At 33.4% G+C, this 20,984-nt stretch overlaps 1 protein-coding gene and 1 pseudogene across 1 annotated transcript; one reads left to right on the forward strand and one right to left on the reverse strand.

The window, feature by feature from the left end:
- Positions 1–25: 25 nt before the first annotated feature.
- LOC132565280 (organic cation transporter protein-like) lies at positions 26–6,528 on the forward strand. Its single transcript, XM_060229915.1, has 7 exons — positions 26–123; positions 455–775; positions 1,831–1,965; positions 3,434–3,519; positions 4,565–4,682; positions 5,821–5,893; positions 6,343–6,528. Exons 1-7 carry the CDS (start codon positions 26–28, stop codon positions 6,526–6,528), a joined length of 1,017 nt encoding a protein of 338 aa, XP_060085898.1.
- Positions 6,529–9,262: 2,734 nt separating this feature from the next.
- On the reverse strand, positions 9,263–20,133 carry LOC132565281 (uncharacterized; annotated as a pseudogene).
- Between the last annotated feature and the right edge of the window lie 851 nt (positions 20,134–20,984).

Genomic DNA, 20,984 nt, shown 5'->3' on the forward strand with positions numbered 1-20,984 from the left:
TACAGCCTGGGCTCTAGGATTATGTATGATTGCACCAGTTGCTTATATCATGAAGGATCTGTCCTGGAGATACCTGTATCTTGTCCTATCGTTAATGACGATTCACAGTCTTCTCGGATTTTGGTATGTTTTGGTAACATCATATTGATAAAAAACTGACGATTTTTTATTAATGCGTTGCTTTTTAATGTTTAAAAAAATATATCTGTTTTTGTTTTATTTCTTTGACAACAAGTGAAAAGACGAAGCGTATTCGAATAGAAAGATGATATACATTGTTCTTAATATCACTCACAAAATTGATCAAACGCAACCAGCAATGACATATATGATGATATAATTTAAGCATGTATTTACATAAAGCTAAATTTATGGAATGTCAAATCTATATAGACATGTCATAATTGAACATACAAAATATCTAACCTTTTTGGGGGGTATGTTTTCATCTAAGGACCTTTGACGAATCTGTTCGTTGGCTCCTCTCAAATGGAAAAATACAGCAAGCGAAGACATTGTTGAAAAAGGCTGCAAAAATGAACAAAGTCAATGAGATGGAAGTATTTCATCTTGTTGATAAAACTACACCCATGATTTTAGCAGCAAAGGAACCAATGACGGAGCAAGGGGAAAGTGATATTGATGATGCCAAAAAGGAAAAGCGGAAAGAAATTATTTTGGAGCAGCCACAAACAATTTTACCAAAATACACGGTATTGACTTTATTTACACGGCGTCGTCTGGCAATGATTACTGTTATCATGACATATACCTGGTGAGTTAATATCATAAAGTAGTTAGAAGACATGTACATCAGAGATGGACTCATTGTAAAATGTATTGTTTATTTTGTCGTAGATTGTGTATACTGAACATGTTGTTTTACTACTGATAAATATGCAATCAATACTAACTTGGTTTCTGTTATACATATCCGATCCTTGCGAAGGTTAGATTTTATAACATTTGATAATGTGTCCAACATAGATGTTTTCAGGTATGTCCTGGAAACGGTTTGGATGAGAGAAATGGAAATTAAGGTTAAAAAGGAGTTCACAGTCAAGTGTTAGGAGTATTTTCACTTTTAATTGGTGATAAAATCCTGCATGATGAAATAGCTTGAGCCAAATTGCTGGTTGCTTGCGTGTTAGACAATGCCACTGTTAATACTGTAAATTAAATAGTATCTTACATTCGGTTTCATTTCATGTCAGAGGCTGCACATGCTCCCCGGTTAGAACGTTGGCCTGGGTAACCTCAGATTAAGATCTGAGGTGCTTGGTTCGATGCCATCTATCCGTAACGGTTTGTGCTTCTCGTAAAACTGAGAAATGAGTTAGGCTGTGTTGATGTGATTGTGACTTCGGGTAAGACGGACCGCCGTATGTTCCAGAGAGGTAGCCACCAGCTACTACAGGAGATCCACGCCTAAAAATCACACTGAAAATAAAAAGCAGACAGTTGAGACTTGATGAAATGAGTCTTGGACGATTTTGTTTTTTGAGACAAGTTTTATAAAGTCTCATATAACATAAAATTTTGTGATTTTGTTTACCGTGTAATTCGGGAAAATACTTTTTATAGGTTAAAATGTCAAAATTTAGAAAACTAAATAAAATGGAAAAAAACATTTTGAAGTGTCATCTACAATAACAACGTAACGTCATTGTCAGTATTATTATAAGTGATATCACAATTTATTTTTTCACTGGCGCAGCCACTGTTTCAGGGTATATAACACTAGTGACATAAGCAAACATATAAACACGAATTCAGTGGATAATCGGGGGTGATTTTGTGATAAAGATATTTCATATTTTTCTGCTACAGGACTGTCAACAGCCTGACTTACTATGGATTGTCTCTTTCATCTGCCTCCCTGCCTCTAGATAGATTCTTAAGCTTTTTCCTCCTTTCTATCGCGGAACTACCAATACCAGTGATAGAATATTTCACATTTAACAGGTAACTGTCATACTCTTGATATCTAAATAGATGATACGTTCCTCGAAGGATGAAAAAATAATGAATGATGCAGTTTAATTCATTCTTTTTTCTGTATTGTAACCGATTCTAAATTTGCAGTGGAAATTGCTATTAACTTTTGTGTCTATTGTACAGTTTTTTAACAGAATACAGATATAATAGCCATAAGTACATGTGTCGGCAATCTTGACATGCTCATGTCCATTCTTTTAAAACTGCAGCAAGTTACAAATTAATATATTATACATATTATATGAATATATTGTTTAAATTATGTTGTTTTAAACTTTTGAAAACTGTTTGAACGTGAAAACAGTTTTCAACAGTTTCCAAGTTTAAAAATCGTAATGATAACAAAATATCATTAACAGATCAGTACTTTATCCTTGAATCTACAATTTTCATCACTGAATTTATCATTCATTGATTTATATCCAGTACTATGATCTTTGTAACAACTTAAAGTAGAATATTGAGCTATACAGAGTGAAAATGATTGTTGTATTGTTTTCAAGTTTGACGTTATCGCAACCACTACGATAACAGGAAAACAGATTGGTATAGAAAAATCTGCCACCACTCAAAGACGGGCATTTGTTTATACAATTGTATTGCACCGTCACAACGATATGTATTTAACAAAGTATGTGTAGGACATGCCAAACGGTCAAATCGTTATAACAACAAGCTGAAAACTGAAAGAGAGGCAGAGAGTACTATACATTTTAAATATGCAGACATTTGTTTGAATTGGCCAATTGGAATGATAACCTGCGTTGATGTAGGCTCAGTGCTAGGACAAAAAGAAGATGAGAAGCTAATTCGATGTCCTTTGGAAACGTTTCTTTTCTTGATGCAGCAGCTAAAGAATTTGCTGTGTTGTCACTATGAATTTTAGAATATCTACAGAAGTTTTTTTTTAGAATGCATAACAATAAATATCAACATTCAACACAAATAATGAATTAGACTGCACTATACAGTTCCTTCTAGGTATGTCAATCCAGACGGCAGATTTGCAAAACCAATATCTATCGAAAATTAACAAAAGACGCACAAGTCAATAACACCTTGCAATACAAATTTAGATTTTGCTGAATAACAAACTTAACTACATCATACAGCTTGTTTGTCCTTCTACAACTCATCAGTGATGCTACATCATATAGCTGTTACGTCCTTCTAGTGATGCTAACGGTATAAATTGCTAGTTCCCTAGACTTAGGGAACTCCAAATTGCTCGAAGTAGATATCAACCACAATATCAAAAATATTCTTTCAAAGGAATATCAAGTACATGATTATGTTACCGTAGAGTTTAAACATAGATAATTAAATGAGAATTAGAAAATATTTATAAAATTCTGACTTTTTTCTTGCCAAAATGTATTAGTCTTTTACATCATTTGTTGAGCTACTTAACTGTGACGTTTTTTACATGGTTCAGACTAGGTAGAAAGAAATTGTGTATCATATTCCATGCCGTAGCAGCTGTAGCCCTTATTGCGGGAACTGTCGCAAATTATTTATCAGGTAAGAAATAATAATTACTTATGATATCAAGAGCATATCTTTTCCACTTTTTCATTGTGTAAATGTACTAACGGTTGGAAAAATATCTGGCATGATATATACCACTTGTGGTAGATGACCTTTCGGTCTTTTCATTGGTTGAGACGTTGACTTTTGACGCTTCACACGCAAATTTGCGAAAATGAAACCAGCAATAAGTTGTTCACGACTCCTTTCCGAAAATATGATTTCGTGTTGATTTCTATCAAATTATTGCTTTGTAGATGATAAAATATAACGTTTTCACATGTTTCTGAAATCGTCAGCTTTGCATATTTATAAGCGTCAATTCGCTATGTGTCAAACCGTTGCGTCCCAACTGATGTCATAAGCAAACCACACATTGGAATAGCTATCTATTGTATGTGGCTGTTATATATGATATTTCTTTCACTTTCGTTAACTATTTTCAAACGTTTCAAAAACAATTCCTAATGCTCGTACTTTTTGCAATTTTCGAACAATTATTAACGCGAGTGAAAAAACAATCTATTCATTATACATTTAAGGAGGCATATATGTATGTATACACACTGTGCGATCATCACTCTCCTTCTTTCAAATGTTCAAATGTGTTTATTATGTTCAAAGTGACATGAATGTATATGAATAAAATTATTTCTGTGTTTGATCTACATACGCAAATAATTTTGAATTTGCCATATCGTTTATTGTTTTGTTTTGTTTTTTTTCCTCTGGTGATTTTTTCTGGGTTCAAAAATTATCTTTTACAAGCAGAAGATGAATCAGAGAAGATATGCTTTGTAATATACAGCAGTATATCGTGATTATTATCTCACGCGTAACACAGACAGTAAAAAAGGGATATTTGGGATAGCATAATCACGTTACACCACCGAGCTGGCAAATTAAATCTCGAGAAACTAAAAAACAAAAAAAAAAAACATCAGACGTGTGACTAAAATCCGTGAAAAGGCGGTTATTAAATTTAAACTACTTTTGTTGTTTTCATTTATGTGTTATGTGTGTTTATTTTCCTGAAAAGATAGAAAAGGTGCTGACATAGCTGTGATGGTATTTTACTTTCTCGGGAAACTCGGCATCGCTGGCTCTTTCAGCACACTTTTTCTCTTCACTCCGGAGCTGTATCCTACTAACCTCAGGTCAGCATTTTATAATACTCTATATGTTAAAATCTTATAAAAGTTACTTTTTAAATGTACCATTTATATGATAATATAGGTGAAATGTACCGCCATTGTGCTTCAAAATTTTGGTAATATTAAAACAAAATAAATAAATATGTAAGGAAAATAACTTTTACACTATATGATATTAACCATCTTTGATGCAATATGACTTAACATATTCTACTGGAGTTAGTTCCCCTACTGTTACAGTAACTTTAAGAAACACAATAGTTTTCCTTTTTGTAAACATCACTGGAAACGTACCATGTAAGGTTATATACATATATAAGTAATGAGTTGTGAAAAAAAATAAATACAGAACAAAAAATACATAAATGATTAAGTCGTGTATTGTAAACTGTTTTTACAAACATAAGTGATAAATGTATTATTATATTGAACAGGTATGCTCTTTGGAATGTAGAAGCTTACCTTTTTTCATTGCATGGGCATGTACATTTTTGTACTCAATGACAGCTGAATAAAAACAAATAACGTTTAATGTGTTACCGATGACCACTTAAACAGGCTTTCGGCCTCATAGACAATTGCCCGCAAGTAAACACACCAATCAATTCAGATTTTCAAGCGGGGAAAACCAATAGAGATAAGAGAATGTTCACAATTGAGATGGCGTTGTCATTTTCACATTGATTGTGTACATGTGTATTATAAGCGGTGCCACTATAAGTTGTAAATATTATGTTGGTATATCAGCGTACAATGCAACAAATGATTTTAGAAGAAAAAAACAAGAATTATTTGACGTTGTCGGACAAAGGATCGCAAATAATTGGTTTCGCGTTAATCAAGTTATTTGATTAGCATACAAATAGTGTGATATAGGTCTCACAACTATGATATACTGATATAGAAAAGATAAGTGTCGTTACACATGATTTTCACATTAACATCATACAGCAGTTTCGTCCTTTTAGGACTCGTCAGTGATACTAAGTGCCTATATATTTGGCCTAATATGACTTATATTCCACCAACAGTGTCTATCGCCTTCAATTTATTATACAATAGACATTTAAGTGCATAGTGCATTTCAATGCATATATAAATAACATATGTTTATGTATAAATATAATTTTTCATTATTCAGGAATGTTGGCATAGGATTTGCTTCTGCTGCCGGAAGAATAGGTGGAATGTTGGCACCATTTGCTGGTCCGCTTGTGAGTATATTTTCTAAAATTGTGATGCATATCATAAAACAGAAAAACAAGAAAGAAAGAAAAAATAACTTCATTTGTATTATGGAAAAAAAATAATCAAGAAAATACCATCATAGCAACATAATCATAATCCAAACTCAGATTCAATCAAATTAGGGCAAAACATTAACAAAAGATGTACACCAACACTCCTGCAAAACGTAATAAGAGAACGAGAATAAGAGCATATGCTTCGAAAGGGAAAATGTAACATCAAGAACAAAAATGACTAAATTAATGTATGGATTCCGTCCTTCTCTTATCTTGTAAATTCCAATCCAGTCCATTATGTTACATTTATCACTCAATACCCAACCGATCTTGCTACAAAACATGTACTATGTAATATCGTATTATACTCATGTCGACAAATAGCACTGAAATGTATACCTCATTCTCTATTCTTTCAGGCAGAGAGAGTAAACTGGGCCCCGGGTGCGATATTTGGAACAATATGTTTAACGGTCCTAGTACTGTTGCCTCTGTTACCAGAGCCTACTGGACACGAGCTCCCGACCACAGTTGAGGAGCTGGAGCGCTGGTACAAACAACACAGCGGCGTAAAAGGAAAGAAAAAAATCGACAATTCATTGTAGATTTAATATTACCAAGAAAATTGAGTTAACTGATGTATTTGCGCCTTTTAAAAAAAAATATTCCCTGTAAGATAATTATGCACGGCTTGTGGTTGAGGTCCTTATTTTACCATTGACTACAGATATCATTTGGAATAAATGTACAAGCGCATCACAATTTGTTGTTTATATTCATTGGACATTTAAGGACCTTGTTTATTGGATTGATTAAAATACACTGAAGTGAAAATACCTTGAGTTTCAACCTTCTCGGAAAAGACAGAGGTTCCAATGGCTTGAAGCGTGGAAGTTTATAAAGCCAGTTACGTAAAGCCACAGTCGATTAAAACAGGGAATAAATCAAATACAACAAGATGGAAATACAAACATGTAAACATAATAATGATTTAAACTCAAATTCAGTAAAACTAGGACAAAATATTAACAGGAATGTTTACACGGAAACTCTTGAAAAAGTACAAGAAAAATAAGGCTTAGTGTTCCGAAGGAGTACACGCCTTCTGCTTCATTATCAACACCCGCTTTATAAATGTTGACCAATCAAAGTAAGCAGTGTAACATTCTCAAATGAGAACAAGGTAACGAAGCCAATAAGCAAACTTACCAGCATCAAACACGTCACATTACATATAATTCCTATAAACGAGGCCACAATGACAACAAAACAGCCCTCATAATCTTCATCAACCTGTATAAATCGAAACTTTAAACCCCGTTTATGTGTTTGTCAGGTCAGTTGCTGACATCTTGGACGAAATTTGTGATTTTGGGAACAAGTCCTTGAATATCGACTGTATACATCATAGGTCGAGATTACGGTGATGTTTGCTAATTCAGAAATGGACCGATCTCAATAGAGATATTGAAATGATTATATGATGATCAAACACTTTGGTGAGTTGTTGATTCTGTTGTGTGAAAATTTCAATGTAAACGTTAAATGTAAAAGAGTCTGTCCTGCATTTTTTCCCAATTCTGGTTCGTATGTATGATGGACATGGTCCATAGACGTATCTTAATTAAATTATAAGTTATCATCAATACATATTACATATTGACGTCATCAATTATACTTAATATTTTCCCTAAATCCTCAATATAGGTAAAGAATGAATCAAGGTGCGATATCAACGTTTGTCAACATAGATATATTGAGTAAATTTCTGTCTCAATTTTTTACACTGCTGTGTATAATCATTTTCTAAATTGAAACATGGATGTGTGATGAATTCCAGCTAAATCGGCAATCAATTTGTACAAAAAGGTTTTTTGAAAACAAAAGAATCGCATCAAATGAAATCATTTCATTGTTCAAATTAATGAATATTATTCTTATGCGTGTACATTTATACATTTGTAGAAATTGGTAACAATAAGATAAAAAAAGTATAAACACCAAAAGTAATATAGATGCATATGTTATCAAAGTCAGCATTTCCTTTAAAAAAATAACTATAAAGAAAATCAAGTATTACTGTTATATTGTGTAAGTAGTAAATATACAAATGAAAACGCACACACACAAAATTTAAGTAGACCTATACATATAAGTGTTCACGTCGAGCCAGGTTTGTTTCCATACTTCGTACGAATTTAAATAAAAGTACAAGATACAAGTGCATATTTCTAAGAAAGAGTTAAGAAAAGACAACATTCTTAAATACTTGACAGTAGGAAAAATATATGATCACTTTGTCTGTGTTTCATTTTCAAATCATAAAAAAAAAATCCTAAATTCAAAACCGTTATACAATCTAAATAACCTAAATTATCCACAATATGTGGGAATGAGATATTTCCCTAATATCAATAAAAACATCCGATAAGTTGTAAACCGATATATCTAGAGACAGTTATATTTATATGTGAGTGAAATATGTGAGGTTACTGTTCAATATATCGATACATTAATCGACAACATATTTATATCGGCACATATAAAATTTAGGAATCCGCCAGTAATAGATACAGTTCATATCTGCTATTTCTTGGTTTACTTGTGTTCTGTTTTGCAATGTTTATTCTCTGAGTAATTAATGAGTATTCAATTTATCGATACTGATGACTAATCGGTGTGTACCCCTTGTATATTCATGGTTAGATTCAATTCATTATATCACCTAGTCCGCCGGAGTTCTCGGAACGGACGTGAAAAGGTATGGGTCACCTGCATGGGTACCCCGGTTTCCTGTCACAGTAAGACTCCCGCGCGTTTCAATCTGGGTCAACAAGAGTGGTTAACATGCGCTGAACGTCCTTTTTCGAATAATTGTAAACCAAATAAAGTTATATATTTAATGTATTGGTAACAATGATAATTAGTCCTTATTGAATATATCAATGATCATATTATGTTCGAGATATTAAATATTGCATTATATTAATTGTCGGTCTGTGTTTCATTGCTTGCCTCTACTGTATCTAACTCTAAATTATCAAACGGTGCTATTCACGTTTGTACAATCTTATTATCAGTTTGCATTCAGTCAGCAGTTTTGTGAAATTCAGCTATTGGTTTATCGATAGTATACTGAATTATAAACTTGATTTCACGATAGAATAGAACACAGTTTACATACCGCTATTAACATGCATTTTCTGTTTAAGTACAAGTATATGTGCCGTCGTTCATATCGTCATACCAAGCCTTAAGTCTTGATAATTTGCATTTGAAATAATTTCTTACTGACAAATGATGTAAGAAAATCATTAATGTTGATTCTTTAGATTATAGTTAGTTTACATAGAAGGTATCTGCCTGCAGGTCTACCCCGTTTGAACTGTGTTTAAATGTATGAAGTCTGGATGAAAATTTTAGAAATCCGGCTTGTCTCAATCTTCTATACAATTCTAAATTTTTGGGATTTTGTGACTTGTCTGGAAATGTATATGATATTCCGTGAGAAACTGTTTGATTCTAGGTAACATTCCACTGTCTAGCAGGTACTCAACCACTGCCCACCTCGTGGCCCTCTACGTCAATCTTCAATACGTCAAGGTCACGCTGAAATACGGAAGTGAGATACAGGCATTAAAACATCAGACACTTAGTACTGCCGTTAATTTATATAAAGCATTAATACTGCTAGATACAGCAATTGTGAAAACGTGTCTAAAATACTATCATGATGTACAGTATTAAGCTACCTTGTGTCGTAGATATTCTTGGAACATGTATTCGCTTCCTGAAACATCTTGACGCATTTCGATATTTATGTTTAAACGAAAACAAAAACAAAAACAAAAAATGAAATCTTACTTCACAACATGTACTTACATCGGCGTGACCTAATGCTGCCATTATTGATTTTAGTGTCATCACCATCCAGGTTTGCTTCTTTCTTACATATATATCTCTTCTTGCTATCAAGTCTTCAACTACCTTCACGCCAATACCAAAGAAACACATTACTAACATGAACTTAATTCAAAAATAACAAACAAATTCATGGAATTTACATAAGCACGGAAATGAACCGACCAATGAAATCAAAGGATACCTCATTAGTATGCATATTTATTAACAGATGACACTGATAGTCAACCTCAGTTTTGATGACCCAAAGATGCATCTGCTGACCAAGTTTCACCCAAATTGGATGATATTTGGGGAAGTTAGAACACGGAAACGAAAGTGTGACAGACAGACGGACGGACGGCCGGACGGACGAACCCGTTTCGGTGATGCGCTTCACAAGTTACCAACGTAGACTATTGTAGACTATGTGTGTTTCATACAAAATACACGCACACTGATGTTTCATACAAAATACACGCACACTGATGTTTCATACAAAATACACGCACACTGATGTTTCATACAAAATACACGCACACTGATGTTTCATACAAAATACACGCACACTGATGTTTCATACAAAATGCACGCACACTGATGTTTCATACAAAATACACGCACACTGATGTTTCATACAAAATACACGCACACTGATGTTTCATACAAAATACACGCACACTGATGTTTCATACAAAATACACGCACACTGATGTTTCATACAAAATACACGCACACTGATGTTTCACACATATTACCAACACACTGATGTTTCACACATATTACCAACACCCTGATGTTACACACATATTAGCAACACACTGATGTTTCACACATATTACCAACACTCTGATGTTACACACATATTACCAACACACTGATGTTTCACACATATTACCAACACACTGATGTTTCACACATATTACCAACACACTGATGTTTCACACATATTACCAACTCACTGATGTTTCACACATATTACCAACACATTGATGTTTCACACATACTACCAACACACTGATGTTTCACACATATACACAACACACTGATGATTCACACATATTAACAACACACTGGTGTTTCACACATATTACTAACACACTGATGTATTTCGCACATATCGCCAGCATCCTGACGGCTACTAATCCAAGACCAACAACAACATACGTTACAGTCCATTTTAATGATGTATCAGATCTTCCATTTGTTATCCAAGCATGTTATGATATCGTCGTATATAAACATCACATTTACTTTAACATTTATTAATAGACCCATACCTCCATTGTATTTCGAAATTTTCAAAAAAAAAAAAAATAAATAAATAAATAAAAACGTGATTACGCAAATTTTGATATTTTAATCAAGAACATGGAACACAAACATCAGAAAAATACAACTGACACCAAATTATCACATTGTTAACACATATGAAGTCGAAATAATTGACAATGTGACAATCACTCAAGTCACAGTAGACAAAAGTTACTTCTAATTTATTACATTTGAGTATAGATAGTAGTCTTACCAAACTTTATACTATTATATACAATCCACAGCTTGTGTAGAAGCTGAGGGATCTTGTATAGTGTTTCTTTAGTTTCTATGTTTGCGCGTTGTGTTGTATTGTATGTATGGCTGTTTGTTTAGTATAATATATATTTCCTATGGTTCATAATCTCAGGGGATCGGGGACGCCATATTATAGTCGGACTGTTGAATATGACAGGCTATTAGAGATGAGATGTGACGATGCTTCTAGGAATTAGGAAATCTCAAACATACCCAAATGAATATACTAAACAGGGTCGACCAGGATGATATTTCTCTTCTAAGCAGATTTTAAAGTTACTGCGGGCACTTATATTCCGACAAAACTAATCCACCGGCCTCCTTTTGTAATCGCTGTAATAAAAACACAAAATGAATCGAAAGTAAACGTTTTATTTTGTATGACATGTTTGATGACATATCCATAATGTAAGGGTAACCTTCAATAATCAGTACAAATGATAAAGTTAGATCTAAACATAAACCCCCCATTGTTTCCCTCTTGTCAAAATAGCAAAATACATCATTTCGTTCTCCGTTTAATATACATGTATTTGTAACGAAAAAAATGAAAATGTGTATTACATGTAGTAAAAGACTTAAAAATCTCCTCCTGTTTACAAATATTTCTGTAGTACAGATTGTATCAAATAGAGTGATGATCCATGCGAATGGAACGCTTCCTCCATGATTCTTCGATGTGATCAAACGAATTAGGGTCTCCTGCCTAAAATATCATACATATTGTAGAATAAGATGTTTAGCTTTGATCAAATTTTAAGATTTTTACAATTTTTTATTTTCGATTTCGTTAACATTTTCTATTATGATATATCTCACTCCTGATATCCACATGTGCTAAAAGCCACGTCAATAAGCATCCACTAATGATATCGCGGATATAGGAATAAGTGGTACATGATTGGCCACGAACTACACGAAAATTAATTTCCCACGAAAATAATCATGATAATGAGGAATTTCTTTTATTCATCGCAAGGGTACAGGAAAGCATGTATTCATCAAATGTATTTCTGGAACATGTGCATTTATCGTTAATGAAACAGATGCAATCAATATAATTATGATTGTATTCCCTCTGCAGCAAGGGCCCCAGAGAGCCTATTTTGTTTACTTGCTTTCCTCTTTACATAAGAAATGACATCACTGGAGGGAGTGAATTTGAAAACTTTCAAATTCATCCTAAACTGCATATTTCATATTTCTTCTTCACAATTGCAAATGAAATAACATAACATACACATATATATACGATATCACTATTATTTAGAAGAGAATGTTCTATCTCTATCACCTTCAAAAATCGTGGATATCAATGTCATTGATTGATCAAACTTGATATCTCATCATCTAACATGTCATTGGTAAAACGGATGTCCGTATCTCATGTTGATAGAGAAAACGTTATTTAAGGGTAAAGGTTATCAACTGACCATTTGAACTGAATCGCCGTTCATCCCAGCATGTTAAAGAAAAAAAATGTAATCTTGGGCATCTTGTTAAATGGGAAGAATTTAATTCAAGACTGAAATATACATTACAACATGTGACTTTGAAAGTGGCCAAGGTCATTACTTTGCATAAACCTTGTAATCATTCATCACATGAAGTTACATTCCGAGTTTTGTAACACTGCTTTTAATAATTGTATGCATGTGATCTATTTCAATTGATATCGACAAAAGACCCATACAATTTATCTGAACAATATGATTCCCTTCCTTCCATCAGGATGCTGATCAAAGTCATGACCCCAAATCGTTTTACAAGTATTAGGAAGATTTTGTTTAAACGAAACAGTGGGAATTCTGTTTTTTTTCTTTTTTTTTTAAATTTCATTTTTGGCTTTAATCCAATTTAAGTTAAATTTTTTTAGTCATTTGAGCCTTATCAATGGCATGTATCAGCAGAGAAAACATGCTTTACATTCAATTAATTGAAGTTCGGATTCAATGTTTACATACATTAGAAATAAGATATGAAGGACGGTATAGAAATCTGTCGATATACTACATGTTAAAAAAGTGGTTATGGTCAATGTAATGTACACACTGTAATGTCAAATAAATACTTAATGATTAATGATTCTTCGGATATATTTCTGACTTGCTACCTTACCTCCTTGGCAATAAAAGAAGGTATCAATATTATGTTCTGATTTTAAGAAAGATTGATAAATTAAACAATAATGCATACTGTTAATTTTTTTTTTCGGTGGGGACTTATTTTCGTTCAATTCATAGGTGCTCTCGATCCAAGAATTCCAATGTTTGCGAATTAATGTAATGCTATAATTTTACATGAATGATCAGTATCAAAAGATTTCGAGAAATTATTCACAAACGAAATCAAGAGGCCATTAAATACAGTTTTTTTGTTTGTTTTTTTAACCCAAAGACAAACAAACAAAAGAAAGAAAAATACAAGGAATTGAATTTATCCTACAGTATACAATTCTTAATGAACTGGTACAGGTATAATATATATTCTGTATAGATAAACAGTTACTAGACATACAGTTCCAGAAAAGACGCCGCTTTCCACCAGTCTGTGTTTGTAACTGATTCTTTCATATTATCGGTAGGGCGTGTTTGGTACCAATCACTTTCCTCAACTGGGATGACGGGTACATGTTTATTCTTCGTCTGTTTCTCTGTCGTGTTTGTTATGATTGGCTTTGATCGTGTTATTGTAGTATTCGATCCCGGCGGTAAAGCTTTCTTGACATCGCTTTTTCTATGAATAGAAATGTCTGAAGGTAAAAAAAAAAGATATTCAAAGATAGAATTTGAATTAAGAACGTCTTCAAGAATGGTAAGATGTTGTGGTAGAGGACTATTAACCCCAAGATATCCCTATGACCTGCATGCTTTTAGTTCTTTATAAATAGCGACAAAGTTCAGTATGTACGCATGTACTTGACTTTCTGGTAAACATTATCAGATAAATGAAATTTGTAATATTTACGGAATCGTGGCACTGGTGTGCCTCCCCACCTGGACATTTTTTTGTCCCCGTCCAGGTTTACCAATTTAGGTACTTACCATCGTTGACGAGTCCTAGAGAGATGAAACAGCTGTATACTACAATTTGTTTCGGCTTAACTGTATCTTATGTAAAATTTGCATTAAGATATGTAATTCATGTGTGTGTGACTTTGTAAATCTTATATATGACATTCAATATTGTGTTAGTATTACTGTGAGATGTCTTATAAAATGATAATCATGCCGAGTTATAATTGACATTCACACACGGTATTCTCTTAGGATCTCAATATAATTGATAATATGTTTATTGGTCCTTCAGCGTCTTCGTTACTGAACCAGGATTTCCATTGCAATAGGGAAATCGTTCATTTCAACTTCTTAGGCTCACTAATTAAGCAGAAGAAGCATGCGTCGAGACATTTGCTTTGAGGGTAGGATGCTTTAAATGTACCAAGAGGCTATATATATCAACTCATAAACCCAAACACCTCTTTTTCAAATGTCTCTTTTGACACTACCTTACATATGTCACTGAGTTTAACATCAACGTGAAGAAGGCTATGGATTGTCTCAAAATCGTGAATTGATCGTCATGTTACCATGTCAACGGTTTGTCATTTCAGTGTGATGGCACTATAAAAACGTCCGTAAATAATCGTTATATGCATGAAGATTGCATCCATGTAATCTTAACTGTTGCAATGATGTTTTCTTGAGCTTCCAAGTCTTTAAAAAAAACATGGCCATATTGTTTTACGTGTCAGCTTATACAAGCAAAATTGTACACAATAGACTGCCATGTTATCGATTAAATTGAAACACCAATATTTTCAACCTTCCATTTATTTGCGTTCGGCCAGGGAACTCGCCAAATCTCAATGCACTGACCAGGAAACTTCTCTATGATCGATCAAATCTACAAAAGACATTATTGTATAATTCTAGTGATGATAGAGTACGTCATCTACCTTTACTGCAGTGGGTGATGCAACTTGTTTCATCAAACTTTTTTCTCAAATTCACCGAAATAGATACTCTCCTTAAGGTTTGTATATGCGTTACAGTAATGTAATAGATTTCTCAAATATCGGGCTGGTGTTATCAATGTACAACTGACGTGGGAGCTAGAAACAATGAATCACGTGTCTTTCTTTGAACAAAAAGATGCCAAATGAATGTTTACAAAAATAAATACATAGGATGCAAAATAATAAAGTATGTGACCATAATTATTGGTCAATGTAATTTCATTTGCAAATCAACAATTAAATCCCTGTGACATAGAATATGGAGCAAGATCAATCCTAAAAACCTCGTCTGAACTTATCCAAGATACTTACATTGTACCAGGCAAATATGTCTCGAGGACCCTTAGTTAATGAGAAGAATTCATTTAGATGATTATAATCAAAATAAATTATGCCAAATGGACGACAGACGAAATCCACACCGCGACATAACTCGTGCCAGCTGATTTAAATGTACACTCTGTTTACATATAATTGATTCGACCCGCACTATAAATATCACAGATGAATATCATTGCCAACTAAGTAGAAACTAATAAAAAACTAAAATATATAAATGTATATAAATGAATAGCTTAAAACAATACTCGATAAGCAGAACAAGTGTATAAGTAATGTCCATATCGAAATTCCAAACACGTATTTCCAATTCCATAGCATTTTGATTGTCTGACTGCAAGAAAAACGGATATCATAGTATTTAAAAATGGTAAATTTATATGTTTTAGAATCAATTCATATGTACATAATATATGATGCCAATGGTCTCTTTCAACTTTCTTATAAATTCGGCTTAATTATTGCATGTTTTTACATGTATTTGGGGCAAATTAACACTGTTTAAAATTTATGAAGTAAACACAATTCTCCTTATGTAATTCACGAATGCATAAAGACAAAATTCAACTTCACAGATCAACGCCCTCGCGGAATAACAACTACAAATATGTAGCTGACATGTTTTCATTATTATCAGTTGAGCTTTTTTGTAAGCGATACATTGATCATGCTTTAAGCTTATCCTGTTTCATCGGGATATGGCGTAAACAAGGTTTCATATAATACCGCCATGATATCAGATGAACAGACTGACATTTGACAAATTAGTATTATAAGCAGTAAAAGATGTGTCATTAGTGATTGGCTTTTTAAATAACTATCGACACGAGACTTCATCAGAGTTCACACATAGAGGCGACAGTTGAGCTCATCGTAATAATGACTCGCCTCGCAGTAAGATACATGTACAAGTGTATAAATTGATCAGGTACAAGAGACAGAGATTAAATTTGTCAATATCTCCAGAACGTATTATTCTACAATTAGCAAATTTATTTACATTTACTTCACTTTAACATTTGGCACACAGTTAAAATTCAGCAACGTTTATATGTTCCGGAGCTTGCTACTTAAGGAAAAATCACTTATACATATCATGAATAACTTTCGAGTCGTTTAGAATACTGACTCTGACTACTGTAGCGTTTGAAATGAAATAAAATAAACATTTGAACTTAATAGGAAGAATTCCGGTGAAATGGTGGAAAGACGTGTGTGTAACGTGATAAATATCACATTAGGAAAGTAAAAACTGTTTAGTTATTTGAAGGTAATGAATTATGCGTGTTTTAAAATGTCAGTGCAATTAGTGAATGGAACTTAAAAAAAGTACGGATGTAATGAATTTAACTTCACCTGTCGTATACAAAATTTTAATAGAACCTAAGATTGTGACCACAATAAATTGTAACGTTAATGTTTTTAGCGGTTAAACAAAAAATCAGTAAAAGGGAGTGTGGAAGTAATGTAACATAATATCAGCAACACGAGGTGTGGTAGTGATGTAACATAATATCAGTAACAAGGAGTGTAGTGGTGATGTAACATAATATCAGTAACAACGCGTGTGGTAGTAATGTAACATGATATCAGTAACACGGAGTGTGGTAGTAATGTAACATAATATCAGTAACAAGGAGTGTGGTAGTAATGTAACATAATATCGGTAACACGAGGTGTGGTAGTAATGTAACATAATATCAGTAACAAGGAGTGTGGTAGTGATGTAACATAATATCAGTAACACGGAGTGTAGTGGTGATGTAACATAATATCAGTAACAAGGAGTGTGGTAGTAATGTAACATGATATCAGTAACACGGAGTGTGGTAGTGATGTAACATAATATCAGTAACAAGGAGTGTGGTAGTAATGTAACATAATATCAGTAACAAGGAGTGTGATAGTAATGTAACATAATATCAGTAACACGGAGTGTGGTAGTGATGTAACATAATATCAGTAACACGGAGTGTGGTAGTAATGTAACATAATATCAGTAACACGGAGTGTGGTAGTGATGTAACATAATATCAGTAACACGGAGTGTAGTGGTGATGTAACATAATATCAGTAACAAGGAGTGTGGTAGTAATGTAACATGATATCAGTAACACGGAGTGTGGTAGTGATGTAACATAATATCAGTAACAAAGAGTGTGGTAGTGATGTAACATAATATCAGTAACAACGCGTGTTGTAGTAATGTAACATAATATCAGTAACAAGGAGTGTGATAGTAATGTAACATAATATCAGTAACACGGAGTGTAGTGGTGATGTAACATAATATCAGTAACAAGGAGTGTGATAGTAATGTAACATAATATCAGTAACACGAGGTGTGGTAGAAATGTAACATAATATCAGTAACAAGGAGTGTGGTAGTGATGTAACAAAATATCAGTAACACGAGGTGTGGTTGTAATGTAACATAATATCAGTAACACGAGGTGTGGTAGAAATGTAACATTATATCAGTAACAAGAAGTGTGGTAGTAATGTAACATAATATCAGTAACAAGGAGTGTGGTAGTGATGTAACAAAATATCAGTAACACGAGGTGTGGTTGTAATGTAACATAATATCAGTAACACGAGGTGTGGTAGAAATGTAACATAATATCAGTAACAAGAAGTGTGGTAGTAATGTAACATAATATCAGTAACAAGGAGTGTGGTAGTGATGTAACAAAATATCAGTAACACGAGGTGTGGTTGTAATGTAACATAATATCAGTAACACGAGGTGTGGTAGAAATGTAACATAATATCAGTAACAAGAAGTGTGGTAGTAATGTAACATAATATCAGTAACAAGGAGTGTGGTAGTGATGTAACATAATATCAGTAACAAGGAGTGTGGTAGTAATGTAACATAATATCAGTAACAAGGAGTGTGGTAGTAATGTAACATAATATCAGTAACAAGGAGTGTGGTAGTAATGTAACATAATATCAGTAACACGGAGTGTGGTAGTAATGTAACATGATATCAGTAACACGGAGTGTGGTAGTGATGTAACATAATATCAGTAACAAGGAGTGTGGTAGTGATGTAACATAATATCAGTAACAAGGAGTGTGGTAGTAATGTAACATAATATCAGTAACAAGGAGTGTGATAGTAATGTAACATAATATCAGTAACACGGAGTGTAGTGGTGATGTAACATAATATCAGTAACAAGGAGTGTGATAGTAATGTAACATAATATCAGTAACACGAGGTGTGGTAGTAATGTAACATGATATCAGTAACACGGAGTGTGGTAGTGATGTAACATGATATCAGTAACAAGGAGTGTGGTAGTGATGTAACATAATATCAGTAACACGGAGTGTGGTAGTGATGTAACATAATATCAGTAACAAGGAGTGTGGTAGTGATGTAACATAATATCAGTAACAACGCGTGTGGTAGTAATGTAACATAATATCAGTAACAAGGAGTGTGATAGTAATGTAACATAATATCAGTAACACGGAGTGTAGTGGTGATGTAACATAATATCAGTAACAAGGAGGGTGGTAGTAATGTAACATGATATCAGTAACACGGAGTGTGGTAGTGATGTAACATAATATCAGTAACAAGGAATGTGGTAGTGATGTAACATAATATCAGTAACAAGGAGTGTGGTAGTAATGTAACATAATATCAGTAACACGGAGTGTGGTAGTGATGTAACATAATATCAGTAACAAGGAGTGTGGTAGTGATGTAACATAATATCAGTAACAAGGAGTGTGGTAGTGATGTAACATAATATCAGTAACACGGAGTGTAGTGGTGATGTAACATAATATCAGTAACAAGGAGTGTGATAGTAATGTAACATAATATCAGTAACAAGGAGTGTGGTAGTAATGTAACATAATATCAGTAACACGGAGTGTGGTAGTAATGTAACATAATATCAGTAACACAGAGTGTGGTAGTAATGTAACATAATATCAGTAACAAGGAGTGGGATAGTGATGTAATAAATTAAATATAACTGGGCGTGTGACCATAACAAATAATCATGATCTTGGAGTGTGATAATAACGTCACAAATGAACCGGATCATTTTTTTATGAATGAATGAATTAATAAAGAAAGAAATACAAAAAGATGGAAAGAAAGGAGGAAAACAGCGTAGTATCTATGTAAAGAGGATGGGAATAAAAGAAAATATCTTTGACAATATAAATGTCCAGATGTCTATGTATGTGGTATTTGATATGCATTAAACCTTTGAATTGTTCAACATTATAACTTTTTCCCTTCCTCTCTTTAGCGCATTACAATTTATAAAATGAATATAGGTTCAATATTCCAGATATCTAAACACATTAATAGAAAACGACCTACCTTTTTTAGTCGATGATACGCCATCGTCTAGGGACAGGTGGTTTGAGGTTTAAACTGCAATGCTCGGATCAACCAATGCACAGTATACCACCCTTCTATGCAATAAAGGCATTCTAGCTGGTAAATCGCACGATTTGGTGACTGGATACGTTTGTGGGCGGCGAAATAAACTCTCAATCAACTGACATTTCGAGAACAGAATCGGTATGAATGCCAGGTAGAGTACATTTTAAAGGACGGATATTAATGACCACAAATGTCACAAAAGTCATTACATCATTGCTAGAGTATAACGTTCAAAGGGTCTTAAAGACAAGCGACAATACATAAAAACTGTGCTTTCACATGTCTTTTAAATAACTGTATTTTCATCTGCTCCTGACTAATGTTAGCTTGACTCTTTTCAAAAGTATGTGAGTGTTCTTAGCGCTGTCAAAGACGAAAATGATATCGTCTCAAATTTGAACAAAAACCCAATACTGTATGTCACCAAAGAACGGTAAGAATTATACTAATTTTTCATGGTATCATTGAACTAACCGCAGTCATTTAACAATATCTCGATATTTAAGTATTTTACCGGGAGTAACAAGAATGCTGACAGAGTATTTACATACCCCATATAATCTTTATCAATTCACATTAGCATTATCCACATTACCATTATTCTCTAGTGATAAGATATGAATACGTCATTTTGTGCGCTTCGCATTATCTGACGTCGTCCGCCCTATGTTGTTCTCACGCTCTATGAAAATATCGACAAACATTCTTCAATGAGAGAAACACTTTTCTGCAGACAAAAATATCGAAAAGTATCAGGATGATAGGACCTGTTGTATCGGAAACATTATTACTTCATTTATTAGGTTGGA

This window comes from Ylistrum balloti, unplaced genomic scaffold (genome assembly GCF_031769215.1).
Source record: "Ylistrum balloti isolate Yb309-2 unplaced genomic scaffold, AGI_CSIRO_Ybal_v1 Utg369710, whole genome shotgun sequence".
In the NCBI taxonomy this organism is placed as follows: domain Eukaryota; kingdom Metazoa; phylum Mollusca; class Bivalvia; order Pectinida; family Pectinidae; genus Ylistrum; species Ylistrum balloti.